At 47.2% G+C, this 19,428-nt stretch overlaps 1 protein-coding gene across 1 annotated transcript; it reads left to right on the top strand.

The window, feature by feature from the left end:
- Nucleotides 1-1,516: 1,516 nt before the first annotated feature.
- Nucleotides 1,517-19,000, top strand: CMPK2 (cytidine/uridine monophosphate kinase 2). Its single transcript, XM_012763350.3, has 5 exons — nucleotides 1,517-2,293; nucleotides 3,680-3,794; nucleotides 6,502-6,703; nucleotides 13,267-13,500; nucleotides 14,956-19,000. Exons 1-5 carry the CDS (start codon nucleotides 1,598-1,600, stop codon nucleotides 15,095-15,097), a joined length of 1,389 nt encoding a protein of 462 aa, XP_012618804.2. The 5' UTR covers nucleotides 1,517-1,597; the 3' UTR covers nucleotides 15,098-19,000.
- Nucleotides 19,001-19,428: the final 428 nt, after the last annotated feature.

Below are 19,428 nucleotides of genomic sequence, written 5' to 3'. Positions count from 1 at the left end.
AGGTGAGTGAAGGCACAGGTGAGTGAAGTGCACAGGTGAGTGAAGTGCACAGGTGAGTGAAGTGCACAGCTGAGTGAAGGCACAGGTGACTGAAGTGCACAGGTGAGTGAAGGCACAGGTGAGTGAAGTGCACAGGTGAGTGAAGGCACAGGTGAGTGAAGGCACAGGTGACTGAAGTGCACAGGTGAGTGAAGTGCACAGGTGAGTGAAGTGCACAGCTGAGTGAAGGCACAGGTGAGTGAAGGCACAGGTGAGTGAAGTGCACAGGTGAGTGAAGGCACAGGTGAGTGAAGTGCACAGGTGAGTGAAGGCACAGGTGAGTGAAGTGCACAGGTGAGTGAAGGCACAGGTGAGTGAAGTGCACAGGTGAGTGAAGGCACAGGTGAGTGAAGTGCACAGGTGAGTGAAGGCACAGGTGAGTGAAGGCACAGGTGAGTGAAGTGCACAGGTGAGTGAAGGCACAGGTGAGTGAAGGCACAGGTGAGTGAAGTGCACAGGTGAGTGAAGTGCACAGGTGAGTGAAGGCACAGGTGAGTGAAGGCACAGGTGAGTGAAGTGCACAGGTGAGTGAAGTGCACAGGTGAGTGAAGGCACAGGTGAGTGAAGGCACAGGTGAGTGAAGTGCACAGGTGAGTGAAGTGCACAGGTGAGTGAAGGCACAGGTGAGTGAAGGCACATGTGAGTGAAGGCACAGGTGACTGAAGTGCACAGGTGAGTGAAGGCACAGGTGAGTGAAGGCACAGGTGAGTGAAGTGCACAGGTGAGTGAAGGCACAGGTGAGTGAAGTGTACAGGTGAGTGAAGGCACAGGTGAGTGAAGGCACAGGCGAGTGAAGGCACAGGTGAGTGAAGTGCACAGGTGAGTGAAGGCACAGGTGAGTGAAGTGCACAGGTGAGTGAAGGCACAGGTGAGTGAAGGCACAGGTGAGTGAAGGCACAGGTGGATGAACAGCACCTCCCTGTTCAGGCAGGAAAAGCGGCTGTGTGGGACTGGAGCGTGGAGGGGGGCTACCCAAGTCGGGAATTGAGGTCAGGCGAGCGGCTCCTCAGTCATCCCGAGGTAAGCAGTCTGCAAAGCCGTGGGCAATGCCAGAGAGATGGTCACACCCAGAAGAGACCTCTCTGTCCCTCTTTTCCTAGTGTGCGCGTGGAACCCCGCCCCCCAATACGCTGGGCATAAACGACAGAGGAGGAATTCAAACCGGGGTCAGGGGGCCACCTGCCACCCTCAGAACACGGCCGCCGAGCTCCGTGGGGCCTAGGGAGGGCGCGGGTCTTCATTCGGTGCCCCTGGGGGCTCGAGGCCCGCTAAGGCGGATGCCACAGGCAGGGGCTGCCACAGCCCTGGGAGCGGCGCCTGGGGACAGCTTACGCCAGCGGCGACCCGCGCCTGGCCCCGGGGCCCAGCGTTTCCTCCCCGAGCGCCGGCTGTTTACCGCGCGGCCCTCGCGGTGCGGAGAGGCCCCTGCCCGCCAGGGCGTCCGCTTTCGTTTCCCGGCTGCGCCTGGCTTTCGTTTCCCCGGGGCGCCTCCCTGCCGCAGCCCCGCGCCGGGTTTCGTTTCCGAGGCGCGGCCGAGGGCGGGGTCGCAGCGGCGCCCATGGCCTTTGCCAACCGGCGCGCCCCGCTCCTGCTCGGGCGACTCTCGGGGCCGCTGGCAGCGCGGCGCGGGGTCTGCGCTCCGGCCATGGCTCCGCCGCGCCGCTTCGCCCTGGAGCTCCCCGACTGCACTCTGGCCCACTTCGCCCTGGGCGCGGACCACCCCGGCCACACGGACGCGCCGGACGCGCGCCCCGATCCCCGCCTGGCGGTGCTGCTGGGGCCCCCGGGGCGCAGCTACTCCCTGTGCGTGGCGCTGGGCCCGGACGCCGGCTGCAGGGCCCGCGTCCGCGGAGCGCGGCTGCACCAGCGCCTGCTGCACCAGCTGCGCCGCGGCCCCTTCCAGCGGTGCCAGCTGCGCAGGCTGCTCTGCTACTGCCCGGGCGGCCAGGCCGGCGGCGCGCAGCACGGCTTCCTGCTGCGCGACCCCAGCGATGGTCCCGACACCCGGTGCGCCCTGCTCGGCCTGCTGGGCACTTGCCAGGAGGCCCCGCGCCCGCTCCTGGGCGAGTTCGAGGCCGACCCGCAAGGCCAGCTCTGGCAGCGCCTCTGGGCGGTGCAGGACGGCAAGCGGCTGCAGGTGGGCTGCGCGCGCGTCCTGCCCGCCCCGGAGCCCCCGCTGCACCCGGTGGTGCCCGACCTGCCCAGCACCGTGGTCTTCCCGGACCGGGAAGCCGCCCGGGCCGTTTTGGAGGAGGTAAGAGTTCTGTCCCTTCCCAGCTCTCAGTGTGGCATCCACACAAGCAGCTGGCCTCTAACGACCTTTCCTGCCTGGGGGGTTTGTTTATGCGCATTCACGAATTAGTCCGGGAAGGTGTTCTACCTGGCAGGCTCTGTACTAGACATTGTTCATCTTTTGCAAGGACCTTCCACCCTGGTGTGGAGCGCATCCTAGCACCGAGAAGCGCGGCCTGCTGCGCTGTGAATGCAAGCTGGAAGTACACAGAAGGGGTCAAGAGGCCACTGGGGTGGCGGAAGACCATGTCCTCTAGGAAGTAATTAAGGATCTTGGGGTGTAGAGGAAAGTGTGGGAGTTTGGGGGGTTTAAGAAACTTAGACTTTGAGTAGCGCCTCCCTACTTACCAGCGGTGGACCTTGTGCAAGTTACTCAACTACTCTACATCTCACTCTTTTCTTTTTCGCCTGTAAAATTGCAGCGTTGCTCAGATGAAATGACTCACAGCAGGTGCTCAAGAAAGGAGACTGAAAATTCTTTCTGACCACAAGCCAAGCTAGCCAGATGTGGCCTCCCGAGGATGCCCTGTGGGTCTCAGAAATATTATATTTTACCAGATTACGGGACAGGATTGTAGGGCACTTAAGAGTGCAGGATCAGCCACTCGGGATTGAATTCAAACTCTGACATTTATTAAGTGTGTCACTTTCAGCTCATTTCTTCGACATTCTTTGCCTCTGCTCCTTTAATCCATAAGATAGAAATAATAGGAGTATTAACTTCACAGAGTTGATCATGGCGACTGGCCAACTTAATATACAAAGCACTTAGAAGATCGCCTTGCTCAGAGTAAGCACATGAATAAATAACAAATAAAGTGTCTGGGCCTCCTTGTGGAGACGCCCTGAGCAGGCAGTGAGCTCATGCACAGCTAGGAGCTTTGAATTCCCAGCAGGACATTCCTCTGCTGGCCTTGCGATTGCAGTGCTGGGCACTTTTCTCAGCCCCCTGCGTGGTTAGGGGAGGAAGAGATGCTCATGCAGACTGCTCTCTTTAGAGCCCGCCGTGTACCTGGTTCCCCGCACTTATGACAGACTGTCTTGAGTGGGCCTGCAGTTCAAAGTTGCTGTTTACACAGCACTGCAATTATGGGCCTTGCCTGGCCTTCCCCCTGTAGGGGAAGCGGCTGACTGAGGGCTGCTGGCTGAGTGATGCAGCTATTCTGTATAAAATAGAGCAGGCCAGCCTGTCCCAGCTTCAAAGTGCTCTGAATTCTACGAGGCCGGCATGGTGCTCCATGTAACTTAGTCCTTATTAGCATTTGGAGATCCTGTACTCAGCTGTTTAGATGTGGCTTCTGCAGAAGCCCCATCACTTCATTGCTGATGGACAGACGTTGTCTTGCAGTGTACACCCTTCATTCCTGAAGCCCGGGAGGTGCTTGACCTGGTTGACCAGTGTCCGAAGCAGGTCCAGAGAGGAAAGTTCCCAGTCATTGCCATCGAGGGACTGGATGCTACTGGTAAGAGAATAGCACTTTTTTTGGGGGGGGAGGGGAGCAGGGTTTTTAAAGATAGCTTGGGAATTTAAAGTGCTTGGGAATTGGTTCTGACTGGTGGGGAATAAACTCATAGGGTTGGGAAACAGAGACTGTCTTCCTTCTTGCTCGTTTTTGTTTTAAATTTTTTATTTTATTTTAGCGTATTATGAGGGTACGAGTGTTAAGGTTCTATATATTGCCCATGCCCCCCTCCCCCGTCGAGTAAGAGCTTCAAGCATGTCCATCCCCCAGACGTTGCACATCTTACTCGTTGTGGTTGTATATACCCATCCCCGCTTCCCCCCTCCTATATGTCTACTTAGGTGTTGATCCATTAATACCAATTTGCTGGTGAGTACATGTGGTGTTTGTTTTTCCATTCTTGAGATACTTCACTTAGTAGAATGGGTTCCAGCTGTATCCAGGAATATGCAAGAGGTGCTATATCACCATTGTTTCTTAAAGCTGAGTAGTACTCCATGGTATACATATACCACATTTTATTAATCCACTCATGAATTGATGGGCACTTAGGTTGTTTCCACAGCTTTGCAATTGTGAATTGTGCTGCTATAAACATTCGAGCACAGGTGTCTTTTTCATAAAGTGACTTTTGATCTTTTGGGTAGATGCCCAGTAGTGGAATTGCTGGATCAAATGATAGATCTACTTGTATCGCTTTAAAGTATCTCCATATTGCTTTCCAAAGAGGTTGAACTAGTTTGCAGTCCCACCAGCAGTGTAGGAGTGTTCCCCTCTCTCCGTATTTTTTGGTTATAGGCAATGACCTCAACCAGTCACAAAAATAGAAATAGTTCTTGCAAAGCCAGACTTTAAACGGAGTCTGTTGTGCGCCTCTGCTATGCGGCAGGCACTGTGCCAGGCAGGCCGTGGGGTGCAAAGGTGAGTAGGACCTTCAGCGTCACGCCGTGAGGTGCGGGAGAGCCAAGCCCTGTGCTCTGGGGAACACAGGAAGGGCGCTGAATCAGGCCACTGAGGGGGACGTGGGAGGTGGATGCGTGGTGAGGGGCGATACCTGGATTATGTTTTAAGTACAGGTAGGAGTTGGCCAGGTGACCAAAGCAGGTAGGGTCCTCCAGTCAGAAGAAATAGCACAGGCAAAGCGTAGACTCCTGAATCGGAGAGGTGTGCACATAAACTGTTTTGGAGCAAAATGTGGAAGAACTAGGAAAGGGAGGGAAAAAGTCTTTTGCACTGTCAAATAGATGTCAAAATACAGTGGCGTGCCCACACTTAGAGCAAAACGCAAAGGGGGAGAGGAGCTGCTCCGTGGGCGCAGGAGACACCCAGGAGAGGGCTGATCTTGGGGGACACTAACGTCCATGTGGGTCAGCACGAGGAGTTTCTCTTTCCCGTGTCAGCTTGAGGGTGCAGATTTTTATTTTTGATAACGTAAAAGGCACTTTCCACATAGGGGCCCTTTGTGTGCACAGCTAGGTTGACTGCGGCCCAGGTGACGGCTCGTGCCAACTGCCCTGGCCCATCTGAGTGATAGGCCGTGCCTTGGCCTTAGGGAGACCGGCCGTCTCGCTGGCGTGTGCCAGCTGGGCGCAGCCCAATCCTAGTTTTTTCGACCACAGAGGGAATTCTAACACCATCAGTCCTTCAGCCAGCGTGTTTTGTTGATCATTGATTTTGTACTGGAGCTGATTGAGATTGGATGGGATTACAAACAAAATATATGAAGATTTAGCCTTAGCGCAGGCAGCCACACATGCACACAATTTGCAAGGAGAGATTGCATGGAGTAGCAAAACGAACATGAGCTGGTGCCTTGGTGACTCTGTCTGCCGTTTGCGTGCCTCCTGTGCCCAGCCAGGCCTGTCGGCAGGGCGAGTTTGGGTATGTTTGTCAACTTCTCCAGTGTCAGTTTCTTCCTCCATAAGATGATTAAATATTGGCTACTTTGCGGGGGTCATTGGGAGAATTAGAAGCAGGGTATGTGTGGCGTGCATGGCCCATAGTAGACACTGAGAAATGGTGGCTACTGTTAGGGTCCCTCTCGACAACCCAAGGAAAAAGAAATAAACAGTTGATAATAAAGTGTTAAGTGTGCGCCAGAGAAAAAATTAAGTCTAAGCGCCAGGAGCTCAGAGAAGCCATTGGACCACTACTGAGAGTAGATCATATTTTTGTTGCCCATCCTGTGCTCCAGGCAGCCGCTAAGAACTAGGAGATGGGTCCCCAGAAGTCGCCAAGTACGTCACCTGAGGTTGTGCAGAGGGAGCCAGAATGCGAGGCAGGAGTGGACCCTACCTTTAAAAAGGACCTGGCAGCCCAAAGGCAGATACAGAATCTCTAACGGCCATGCCCAGAGGAGCGAGGACAGGGGGCAGTGATAGAACCAGGGTGAGAGGCCCGGCGAGAGGGTTAGTAGTAGTTTGGGCCAGAAATAAAAATAGCACATTAAAGGTGCTCTGGTATATGGATCTCTGATGCCAGAATTTGTCATTAACCTGGGTTTTCCTCCAAGTATTCTAGTACCAAACAGAGGAATCCCAAGCTCCTATGGGTCTGCAACTTTTTATAATGAATTATATTATTTAATCAACTCCTTTGATTTTCAGGTTGAAAGAATTTCCTCTGTTCTTTCTAGGTTAATATTAACATTCGGGGGTCCTATGGTGGCTGTGGCTAAGATGGGCTATGTTTTGTGTATGACCTGCAGGTAAAACCACAGTGACTCAGTCGATTTCAGATTTACTCAATGCTGTCCTCTTAAAGTCACCACCCTCTTGCATTGGCCAGTGGAGGAAAATCTTCGATGATGAACCAACTATCATTAGAAGAGCCTTTTACTCTTTGGGCAATTATATTGTGGCTTCTGAAATAGCTAAAGAATCTACCAAATCTCCTGTGATTATCGACAGGTATGTATAAAAATGCCTTAAATTAGGCATTTTCTCTTTAACATATATAAGTGTATGTGTGTACATGTATTTGCAAGTACACAACCGTGTTTGTCAGACTGTATTATGATATAATATGTATATCATATATATCTATGTACATATATAATATATATGTATCATACATATATATGTATATCATGACTGTAATATGAATAATGTCTGTGATTTTTTAATTACCTACAGCCGTACCTGACATTTGCGAAAAGTGTTACATACTTTATACTCATATCTAGAACAATAACTTTGGTAGGTGGATGTTAAATGTTATTCCCACTTTGCTGCTGAGAAACGCAGATCTTAGAAAGGTTAAGAAACTCACCGCAGTGCCTGAGCTAGATTTAGTATATGAGGATGTTAAGGAAAGTGTCTGTTTCACAGATCTGTGTTTCCAGTGGTTCATTTGCTCATTGTCTTATTCAACAAATACTCATTGGGCACCTACTGTGTGCCAAGGACTGTTCTCAATTCAGGGGATTCAGCGGTAAATGAGAGAGACAATTGCCTGCTTTCGTAGAGCAAATATAGCATTGCAGGAAAGATAATAACCAAGCGAACAGACACATGAGATAGTATCAGAACACGATCAATGCTAAGAAGAGGGCGAAGTGAAGGACTAGAAAATAGCTAGAACCCCACTAGGTACAGCACAGGGAGGCCTGTCTGAGAGGGGACTGCTAGTCTAAGCACTGATCAAAGAGCCGGAGTAGAAATCCCAGAGGAATAGAGAGCACTGTGAGAGAGGGAGCCACAAGAGCAATGCTGAGACAGAAACAAGGTGACACAGTTGACAACTGGGAAAGGGCCTCCCAGTGTGCAGGAAGCATGGTACAAGAGGGGTGCTTTCTGCTGAACAGGGAGAGAACGGCAGGGGCGGATGGCCAGGGTTTATAGGGTCTCGGGAAGAGCGGATTTTATTGTGAGTACACTGGGGGCCATTTATTGTGAGTACACTGGGGGAAGGTTTCAGATAAGGGAGGGATGTAAACTGATTTATATTTTTAAATCCCACATGTAAGAAATATTAATAGCTTCAACAGTGCTATCAGAATGGAGAAATTCTTTAGCAAGCAGGCCATACCGAGCACACATCACCAGGACTCGGGGATGGGGAAATCACAGCCACTGTGAGATCCCATTTTGCTCCCATCAGATTGGTGAAAACCATCATAATTAACAGTTTCCTCCTACCCAGGGTTGGGAATGATATGGATGGATAGAAACTCTCATAGGATGCTAATGGGAGATGGATATTGGCACAATCACTTGGAGAACAATTTGAGAAGAGATAGCAAAGTGAAAGGTTGTTTCCACCTGTCCCGGCCCGCGGGACCTTTTGTTACTCGCGGGGGCGAGGGGGACCGTGCCTGAAAGAGATGGGCGAGAGAAAGAAACGAGACCAAGCAAATGGTTGTCAAGGTCTGCTTTACTTAGATTCTTAGTAGGTTTTATAAGCATACAGAAACAAGGAAGTAGAAACAAAAAAATAGAGTGGGGCGATGATGAGGCTTGGGTCTGGGTTAATTAGCCCCAATCAGCGTCTTATCGGTATCCTATTTTTGACTGGTTACTCATCTCCAACCTGGCAGGTGGTCGGGAACAATTGCAGGTAGCATGCCCTGGAGCAAGCACGTCAGGGAATGCATTCTTCTCGGAGCTATAGCTGGAATTTTCCAGGGTGAAGTCTGTGAGTAGGACGAGTCATAGGGGAGTTGAGGGTCTTTGAGGGTCCTTGCCTCTGACATCCACCTACTAAAGAAACCTCATAAAAGTTTATTTCAGCTTCGTTCATACTGCTGCAAAATTTCGAAAACTCAAAGCACATCAGCAGGAGAAAGGGCAAATAAATACTAGCACATCTACGAGGTGAAGTACCAAACAGTGATATAAACAAGTGCAATGTGTCAGCGTGTGCAAATTACAAAAGCATAGAACCACATGTACTCACCAGCAAACTGGTATTAACGGAGCAGCACCTAAGTGGACACATAGGAACTACAGTAATAGGGTATTGGGCAGGTGGTTGGGGGTGGGTATATACATACATAATGAGTGAGATGTGCACCGTCTAGGGGATGGGCATGCTGGAGACTCAGACTTGTGGGGGGAGGGGGGAAATGGGCGTTTATTGAAACCTTAAAATCTGTACCCCCATCATATGCCGAAATAAAAAAAAATTACATATAAAAAAATTACAAAAGCATAATGTTGAATGAAAAATAGTCACATTGCAGAAAGACGTTCTGTAGAATACAGGGACAGCGATGCATGCTACAGAGAACAGAGAGATGCAAAGATGTTGAACACCGAATGTGAGAGAGCTATCCTTTGGGAAGTAGAGAGAAATGCAGCTGCTACGGAGTCCAGAAGGGCTTCAGCATCAATTGGTTAATTAACATTACTCCACTGTTCTTTTTATTCTCTCTGTTGTTTTACTTACTTTTGGAAAGGCAAGCCGTTGCATTGGAATGTGTGTCATTTAGAAAAGAGCACTAATCATGTATGTAAATTCGTTTACTTTTGGAAAGGCAAGCCGTTGCATTGGAGTGTGTGTCATTTAGAACAGAACGCTAATCATGTATGTAAATCTCAAGGAATTCCAAGAAGTGAACACATCAAATCACCTGTACCCAGATCAAGAATGAGAACCTTCCAGGGCCTCTGCACCACCCCCGACCCCAGGCACTGCCCATTCTGCTCCCAGTGGTGGTCACTGTCCCGACTGTTGCTGCCATCTCTTAGTTTTGCCTGTTCTTGAACTGCCTGTAAGTGCAGCTGTACATAAGTATGGAGTGCTGTTTGCATCTGATTCTTTCACACCACATGTGTTTTTAAGGTCCGTCCGTGTTGCCATGATCTTTATTTCACACACCTTTACTGCACATATGTATGCAACTCTACTGCATAGATTCCCAGGAGTGGAATTGCAGGGATGTGGGCTTTGTGGATGTTCAGCTTTTGTAGGTATTGCAAAAGTTTTCTAAAGAAGTTTAAAGAATTGCAGGTCTCCTTCCCTCCCCACAGCACTGTTTGGGAACTCTTTGTGACTCAGAGCCTGGTCAGCAGTTCACATGGCCAAGCTTTAATATTTAACTCTTCTAGCATTTCCACTTGTTCCTGGTGGGTAAACTGGTCAGTTAAAAATCCAGTTTGCAATATCCGAACCCAGAACTTCTACTCTTTTCTTGAAATAACATTTTTCTCTGTACCCGGTTGTTTGTCTGAAATACTCCGCCAGGAAATATCATCTCCAATGCATGTAGAGAATGAAGTGTATAGTGTGGGGGAGATCAGAGAATGAAAACAGGAAAAATCAGTTAGAAAGTTGCGGCTGCAGTCTGAGGTCTAATGGCCAGCAGGTGGTTTTAACTTGGGGAAGGTAGTGGGGATGGCAAGATAATTATTTCAACCTTGTCACGTTATAAGAAATCCTAGAAAGAGCTGAGAAGGATAAGATGTTTTGTTTCTCTGTGGGATGCCTTTGCCTGGCTGATGTTTTGCCCTGTCGTCAGTATGCCCAGTGTTATCCTATTTGATATCTTTTTTGATACAGTCCCCTTTATTTCAAGGGGAAAGACTAAACGGGGTGCGATTGGCTGAGGCACGTTATTTCCTAGGTTGCCCACAAATCCTGAAGCAGCATGAGCCTCTGGGTGGAGGCAGGAACTTAGGCTCTCTGTTTTCTAATCTGCGAAATGGGGATATTCATGATCTCTTCCCTGCCTACTCCCGAGACTGGTGATGAACATCCAATGATTGGATGCATGTGGAAGTGCTCTGAAAACAGCAAATCGCTATTAAAATATAAAGCATCAGTGTATAAGCTGTGTAAAATGTGTTGGCAGATTGCATTTGATTTAAACTGATGTGGTTTCCTTGACGGCAGAATTGGAGAATGCTAAACACTGCAAAGAGTCTGAAATTGATGGCCAAAGGGTATGATTATTTAAAATGAGCCGCAGTGTTGTCATCCAGAGCACTCTATAAAAACAGGTCCCTAATTCTTCCCTTGATTTCTCTTCTTTGTGTCCGTGAATTGTCTGCAATTTAGTTCTTTAAAGAGATACTGTATCACTTTGTCAGATGAAAAGAAAAGAGCAGTTCTTTGTTGTCTTGGTGGGTTTAAAGATTTTAATGAAATCCATTTTAGACAACACCATCAGCTAGCTGAAAAATACATGAGACGAAGTAATTTTTGATAGTGACTATGCTTAAGGTTGGTGACTTAATAGCCCTTATTATCTTTAAAAATCTATTCTTGCTAATGGTTTTTCTACAATAAAGAAGACTTTTAAAATTAAGATTATATCAGCCTCTGTGTCTGTAGCTGGCTATTTCATTCAGTGAATATTGAGCATGTGCAGAACACAGTGCAAATTGTAGCTTGAAAGAAAAAGGAAGAGAAAACCTGGGCCCACGTTTATTGAGCTTCGGGGACAAAATGCACCTGGCAGAGAAGGTAGAAGGCGAGTTTGTGAGTAATGAGAGTCAGGTGAGTAAAGCACAGGAAGGTGTCCCGGCAGAATTCGTAAGAGCCGGCAGCTACAGCAGCTGGACCTGATGTTCCCAGAGCGCGCTGTTGGAGGCAGACCAGGGCTTTGAAGCCTGGGTGGTACAAGGCTGACTAACTCCCAGGTGAATTTCTTACCTTTGTCCTTTTCAGTACTGTCTGTATCAGTTATAACCTGTGTCCAATACGAATTAGATATTGGCTAATAATAACAGTGTGATAAGTATTTTTTTAAGCGCTTGCCTATATTTGCAACAACTATGGAAGGAAAACAAAGGTTGCATGATTTCCATTTTGCAGATGAGTAAGTGAATTTTGCCTCTTTCCACAAAGCAATTGGGGTCCGAAGGCCAAACAATGCACAGCTGGGACAGCACAGTGAATTTACTACGCAGACAGCACTGTGTCCTTCCCACTGGGGAAAGTAATTCCAGTCTAAAACGATCAAGAATTTTAGGACTTCAAAGAATTGAAGGTGGTAAATCGGAAAATATAGATGAGGAGGGGGCCATGGGTACCTCCTTAGGTTGGGATGTTTATAATTATATCATAAATATTTGTGCTAGGTGATAGCCCTTTGATATTGGGTCTGAAATTTTGGGTTTAGTCACCTCAAATTGAAATATGACGAGAGCAGGGCAAATGTAGAATAAACTATGTCAAAAAGTGAAGTAGCTTTCATTCATTCATTCACCCGCCCATTCATTCACATTTCCAAAGGACATTTATTGCATACGTATTATGTGCCAGACACACCGGACTAAAAGAAGATGTTCCACTCAAGGAATTAATTATTTAAACGGAGGAGACAAAAGCTGCCATACTTGTAAAAATTAGCGCTAATTTACAAGAGGAGTTCTTCAACAGAGTCACACATAAAGGGACTCCAGAGCACAGGGGAGGACACAGTGAATTCTGCTTGGGGGCTCCCCAGGACCTGGGGTCTGAAGGGAGAGGAGAATTTTGCTGGCTGAGAAGGTCACTCTCTCCGGAGGGAGAGGTACGAAGACAGGCCCAGTATAGACTGGGAAGCGGGTTCTTACTAGGAGACCGACAGGTTCTGCAGGTCATAGAAGCCATTGGGCATTTTAAATAAAGGGCTGCTTTGATTTTTACTTATGGTTATGATTTCGTTTCCCCTCCCCAAAGCATTTTTGAATATAATAGCCTGCAGACAGAGTGAGTGAGGCGCCCGGGGAGGGTTTATCCGTCTCCCTGCCTAATCAGAGCTGGAGAGCCGGGAGGGACAAGGGGACGTCCAGCCCACGGTGCCCAGTTTGAAAACAGTGTAGGAACTGAAGTGGGCTTGCCAGGGTTTTATGGGGCCCAGGCCCAGCCTCAAATACAAATGGACTTCCAGAAAGATCTACCACCCCTGCAGAGAGGAAGGGGTCTTGCAAGGCCAGCAGAAGCTCATAACCGATGGCAGCTTTAACTGGACTCGTGTAACTGAGTGAAGAGCCCCCTGCATGAGTACTGCTGTCGATTTTAATTTTTTTCAATAGTTTATAATTTTTTTTTTCATTTTGTAAAATGTTATTTATTTATTTTTTTTTGAGACAGAGTCTTGCTTTGTTGCCCAGGCTAGAGTGAATGCCATGGCGTCAGCCTAGCTCACAGCAACCTCAAACTCCTGGGCTCAAGTAATCCTCCTGCCTCAGCCTCCCGAGTAGCTGGAACTACAGGCATGAGCCACCATGCCTGGCTAATTTTTTCTATATATATTAGTTGGCCAATTAATTTCTTTCTATTTATAGTAGACACAGGGTCTCGCTCTTGCTCAGGGTGGTTTCGAACTCCTGACCTTGAGCAATCCGCCCGCCTCGGCCTCCCAGAGTGCTAGGATTACAGGCGTGAGCCACCGCACCTGGCCTTGTAAAATGTCATTTTATTCCATGCACACAGTAGTAGGAAAACTCCCACAGAGCCAGCCCTGGAACGGCGTTGTCCACAGCTGAGTTTCAGATGCTGCCGTGACTTCACCTGGGGACCCCCCTGCTCCTCTTCTTCGCAGGTACTGGCACAGCACGGCCACCTACGCCATAGCCACCGAGGTGAGCGGCGGGGTGCCGCACCTGCCGCCGGCCGGCCACCCTGTGTACCAGTGGCCCGGGGACCTGCTCAGGCCTGACCTCGTCCTGCTGCTCACCGTGGGCCCCGAGGAGAGAGCGCGGAGGCTGCGGGGCCGGGGCGTGGAGAAGACCAGAGAGGAGGCAGAACTGGAGGCCAACAGCGTATTTCGTCAAAAGTAGGTGTCCCCCGAGTGGCGTGAGTGGCAGAGCAGGTGGCCCTGCAGGGAGGGCATCCCTGACCTTGAGTTAGGAGTGTGAGGAAGTGATGTTGTTTCCAGTTTTCAAATGCAGGAGGCGATATCCTCCTCTAAGTTATTTCAGCTCCGTATGATGGGCCTGTCACGACAGAGCTACAGCATTGTTGTTAAAGTGACGGCTGTCCCACTGGGGGGTCACACCTGGCTGTGCCAGGAATAGCATGCACCTGGGTAAGACAATAAGGATCCCCGCACCTCGGTTTCTCCAGTCACAATCTGATGGGCACAGCCTACTGGGTAACGAGCACAGTAACTTGCACCTGCTCGGCGATTCCCGTGTGCCAGGCATCATTTTACTTAGGATGTTGTGTAACCTTACAACACCCTTGCAAGAAAAACATCAGCCATATTTTACAGTTTACAAAACTCAGGCCCAGGAGATTAAGTAATTCTTCTAAATGTACGTAGCTGTTAAGTAGTAAAACTGGGACTCAGGTCACGGTCTTTCGGAGTTTGGAGACATCGTGTTTGTTTGAATTAGAAAGTTTTGAGCAGGACAGCGGAAGAGGGTCTCATCGGTCTTCCTGCTTCGTGGCTAAGTATGAGTCCGTTCTACAGCACTGGTTTAAAGACTAAACCAGGAATGTTTTATGTGACTAAGCAATGCTGGCGTTGCTGCTGTAGCACAGTAATGTTATAATATAAATGATAATAGTAATTGCTGTGTGAAAAGATACTGTATTAAACAATTTATTTGTATTAATTCATTTAAACATCATTGCAAACTTGCACGATATTATTCCGTTTCTCATTTTATGGAGGAGAAAACTGAGGCAAAGAGAGGATAAGAACTTGACAGGTTCACTTAGCTACAGAGCGGGAAGGCAGAGTTACCTGCACAAACCCTGCAGCTCCTGGCCTGTTCTAACCACGGTGCTCTGGCTCTCTGTGAGGGAACAGCCCTGGGCGCCCCGTGTATACAGCAGGGCTAGTGACCTGGAAAGGAGAGATGGAGATTCTGGTGAGACATTAGAGCGCTCGGCAGTGTACACAGCGACTCCAGCTTCTGTGAAAATCATTGAGGGCACAGACTGGGGAGAAAGTCGCCACTGAACAGATTACTCAAACTCTTTGAGCCTCCGCTGCTGTCCCTGCAGAATAGGAGTGACAACAGTTCCCATTCTGAGGTTACTCTGAGTATTAAATGAGAAAAATCCAGCAGATCAGAGGTATCCAACAAATGCTATATATTCGATGTTATTATTAATTTATCATTTATTAAACGAAATGCACGGACATCTGCGGGCAGAGCTCGTTGCGATGGGATAAATGGATGGGAGCTTGCTTCAGGCAGTTTGCGTCATGGTGACAAAGTCACCTTAGCAGGAAGAGCTGCATTAACACCTGGACTCTTTTCATTCTGCCTGTCCCCAGGGTGGAAGTGTCCTACAGGAGGATGGAGAATCCGGGCTGCCATGTGGTTGACGCCAGCCCCTCCAGGGAAGAGGTCCTGAGGAAGGTTTTGAGCCTAATCCAAAATAATTGTAAACATGTGCCGGGTGCCCCGTCTTGCTAGATTAGATGTTTGAGACATCTACGCCCGCTATTTGTGATGCAGTTTTCCCGGATTTCTGTTGCACGAGCATAGTGTGTGGCAGGACATTGGAAACAAGGCGGTTTAATTTTACTCCAGCCCCTGTGCTCTCTTCCGGCTGGCGGGCCCACCGTGCTTGAGATGGCGGCCGCGTTCCAACGAGAGCTGGCGACCGCTTCCTGCCCCGTATACCCAACATTTTCTTGGAACATACTCGCCATACTCCATCACTACCAACTCTCGGCAAGGCTTGCCTCATCCAGAAGGCGTCAGCTACGCAGAAGCAGCCGGGGAGATCTGCCAATCAGCGGGGAGCCCCGCGGCCTCTCCTGGTCCCCGACTGGGGCACGGACGCTGCCGTGACGGACGTGCCCAGAGTCGACTGCTTCCAAATCGGGTTGCGCTTCATCACGACGGTCTCACGTAGCCCCCAGTCCTAGAGCCAGGTGTCCCCACAGAGCCTGTCTCTGTGCCCTGGCTGTCCAAGGACACTCCTGCGGGGCCACCTGTGGGCAAGGGACAGTGACGAAGAAGGCATCGATCTCGTGTCTGAGACCCAGAGCCTCCTAGCCAGTCCTCTGGGTTTGTGCTGCCGAGTCAGATTTCGAGACACTCGAGCCAACACGCTCTAACTACAAACACACCAAACTCTCTGCGCTATATTCTGCTTATTCATCTTTCTTTTCTTTCCTCTGGCCACAAAGAGCATTTTGCACTGAGCTGTACACATCTCCCTCGGCCCATCCAGCAGCTTATTTATATTGATCTTTGCGTCATGTGTTCCCTCAGTGTGGAGTCACGAATTAAAATCGGAGCCAAGAAGCTGAATGCAATACTTGTTGTGTATTTTCGTGACACAGATTTATCTTGCTCGATAAGCACAGTGGATCCTGGAATGGGACTCCTTAGTAAATTATCTTTCACGCGACTGTCTTACGATTACAGAAAAGAAATCAGCTTTGAGATCTGTGTGGATAGAAAAGCCTGGCTGAGAAAAAGGGAAATCTAATAGCTTTGGCCTTAGGGAGCTGGTTGAGCCAGGTGATTACCTAAAATCCCTTCCAGTTCTAAGATGGATGCATCTGTATATTATTTTTATCCTGCTTACCATTTCTTAAGAAGACATTACCCTAAAATAATTGAATTTAAGGCCTTATCATGTTTACCATATAGAATCTTAAATTAGAATAAAGTTTGTTATTAGCATCATAGTATTCTAAAAGAACTATAGGTAATTCTTACATAATGTGTCTATGTATACAAACATGTAATGGGTTTCAGTTGAAAATATTTTTAAAGCTGACCGATAGCATTAAGATTCTTTGCAATGTGGGATCTGATTATATTGTTGGTTTTATTTACTTTAAACACTTTGAAAGGCTTATCCTGGCAGCCTAGAAAAACAAGCATTTAATGCTCTTCTTTATGCCCCTTGCACGTGAATAAACTTGCTGTGGTTTTCTAATCCACTGTTCTGCTGAGTGCATATCGATTCATCTGGAAAGGGTCCTTCCGGGTTCTCTTTTCAGCATTGTGTTATCTGGGGGGAAAGTTTTAGTCAAGGAAGTCCATAGGTGTGAGCTGGCAGGCTAAGTGGCATTTGTGGTCAATGTGCTTACAGCAAAAGGGGTGGGCGATCATTTTGTTTTAAACATTGTTTCCTCATGACCATATATTAACGGGATTTTTATGATACATTCTTTGCACACCTGAGCTTTTCATGCGGGGAAAGGTGTATGGTTTGTGAGTATGAGATGAGGCAGTGTTTTATAATAGAAATAATTCTTTATACAACTGGGCTCTTTACACACGGATGGATATATGGTCTGTGAGCATCATTACCAAGTGAGACAGCACCTCCTGCCCCCAAACTGATGGCAAGTGGCATCACTCGCTTGGCTCTGCTCGTTACAAGATTGGTCTGCTTCTGTTCCTGTGATAGACCATTAGTTGCCTAAACACGAATCCTCCCTTTCTTCAGCAGTAGTCGAATGTTTAGCTCGGCACACGGTGTTGAGAGTTCAGACTGGGTTTCCGAGGTTCTGGCTAAGCTCTTGCCAACAGTATGTGAGCAGAAGGGACATTTGAAACATCAAAGGGATATTGTCCCTCTGTCCTTTAACCTCTCATACTGGCTGTGTCTGGAAGTGACAGTGACCCAACTAAGGACCAGGGGATGATGATGACACCAGAGAGAGGGAGAAAAACCAGATGAATAGAGACCAGTACCGGGATGTGGAACACCCCCATTGCAGCCCTGGGGGACCCCTACCTCGGCCTATACATGTGATGAGCATGTTTCCATCTGGTTTAAGCCATTCTTGTTTTGGGTTTCTGATCAATATAATGAGCCTATATTCTTTTATCTTTTGCACTAAGAACCCAGGACACTTCCACTAACATAGGGGACTAAAACTGTTTACAAAGAACCCATGAGATATCGAGTACTATGTTTAATGAAGAAAAATAATGAGGCTCATCAATCATATGCAACTCTTGACTGATTGGATGCTTAGAATTTACCAGGCTGGGTCTTGTGGACTTTTCTTTCTATCTGCCAGACTGGGGTGCCCCAAGAGAAGGAACCCATGACACTTACCTGTGTAAAAACCATTAGAAGCCATCGTACCAAGCACAATGTCAGGTATAAAATTAATGGTCAGTTTATGTTTCTTGTTTAATCCTTAAAGTTATAGCCAAGACATAAGTTATACTAGAGAATTAGAATATCAAATGGACTATTAATTATGAGATATGTACAATAAGATTAACTAGTTTAAAATCTTTTTGCAGTCATATACTACTTTTCATCTCCCTCAGCCAACACGGAGTTCTAATGTCCTAGCTCAGTGGTTCCCCACTCTGGCTGTGCATTAGAATCATCTGTGCAAGGCTGACAACTCTGATGCCATGCAGATCCATTAAATCGGAGTGTTTGGTGTGTGTGTGTGTGTGTGTGTGTGTCTGAGTGTGTGTTTTCCATTTGATTCTGAAAACGATTGGGGTTGGACATTGATTGGCATACAGTTTCAAAAATTCATAAGCAAACTTAAAGGCTCATGGCTAGCTGATAATTGACTGTTTATTAAAGCATGAATTTGAATTGCAGTCTGTGAGCCAGGCCTGGGAAACAGTTAACCATGGAGAAGGTAGCCAAACTGAGCACAGGATCACAACTCAGTGTAGCTCCTTGACCTTCTGCTGTTCAGTGAGCATCTCAGGGTGTCTGTTATATGGGAAAGAGGTATTTGCAAATCTGGGAATTCAAGAAAAGGTCAGGATTTAGTCCACATGAATTTCATGTACCTAAAGAGAGACACAGTGCAGTGTATGAGATTAGAGCTGCCATCTAAGAAAAAAAATTGTAGTTTGAGTCCAATAAAGTTAATTGCTAAAAACAAAAAAATTCAACTCTTTTTAGAGCATTATAACATAATCCAGAGTCTCGATGACATAATATTCACAATATCCAAGGTATAATCCAAACTTACCCAGCATACAATGAACCAAGAAAATGTAAAACATTATCAAGTGAAAAAAACATCTATCAGTGGAGACCAATCCCAAGATGATCCAGATGTTGGAGTTAGCAGCTAAGAATTTTAAAGCAGCTATTGTAATTATGCTCAAGGATGTAAAGGAAACATGCCTGCCATAAATGAAAAGATAGGAAAACTCAGAGAGAAATAGAAACTCTAAAAAACGTATCCAATGGAAATTATAGAACTAAAATTTTCTATATCTGAAATTGAAAACCATCACTGGATAGGTTTAGCGGCAGAATACAGAGTTGACACAGGGAAGAATCCAGGTATTCAAAGATAGATTAATAGAAATTATCTGACCTAACTAATCTCTGAAATATAAACAAAGCATTGGAGATTTGTGATATAATATCAAAAAATATAACAAGTATGTATTTAGTGTTTGAGTATGAAAGGAGAGGGGGAATAGAATATATTAAAAATGTGAAGAAACAACATTTGTCCTATATGGAGAAATGTTTAACCAAAATATTTCCCCAATATGACAAAACATATAATTTTACAAATTCAAAAAATATCAGTGAACCCCCATCATTATAAATACAAAGAAAACCATGTGTTGGCACAAACTTATACTGGATAGTACCCCCTTGAAATTCATGTCCTTCCTGGAACCTCAGAATGTGACCCTATATGGAAATAGGGTCTTTGAAGATGCAATCAAGTTAAAATGAGGTCATATTGTATTATAATGAGCCTTAACCCAATTATATAGTATCTTAAAAATTTTTAGACTCTTGGATCTTTTGGGAATGTATATCAAGGAAA

This window comes from Microcebus murinus, chromosome 3 (genome assembly GCF_040939455.1).
Source record: "Microcebus murinus isolate Inina chromosome 3, M.murinus_Inina_mat1.0, whole genome shotgun sequence".
Taxonomy (NCBI): Eukaryota; Metazoa; Chordata; class Mammalia; order Primates; family Cheirogaleidae; genus Microcebus; species Microcebus murinus.
The sequence above is the reverse complement of the archived record's forward strand: the minus strand, read 5'-3'. Positions and strand labels throughout refer to the sequence as shown.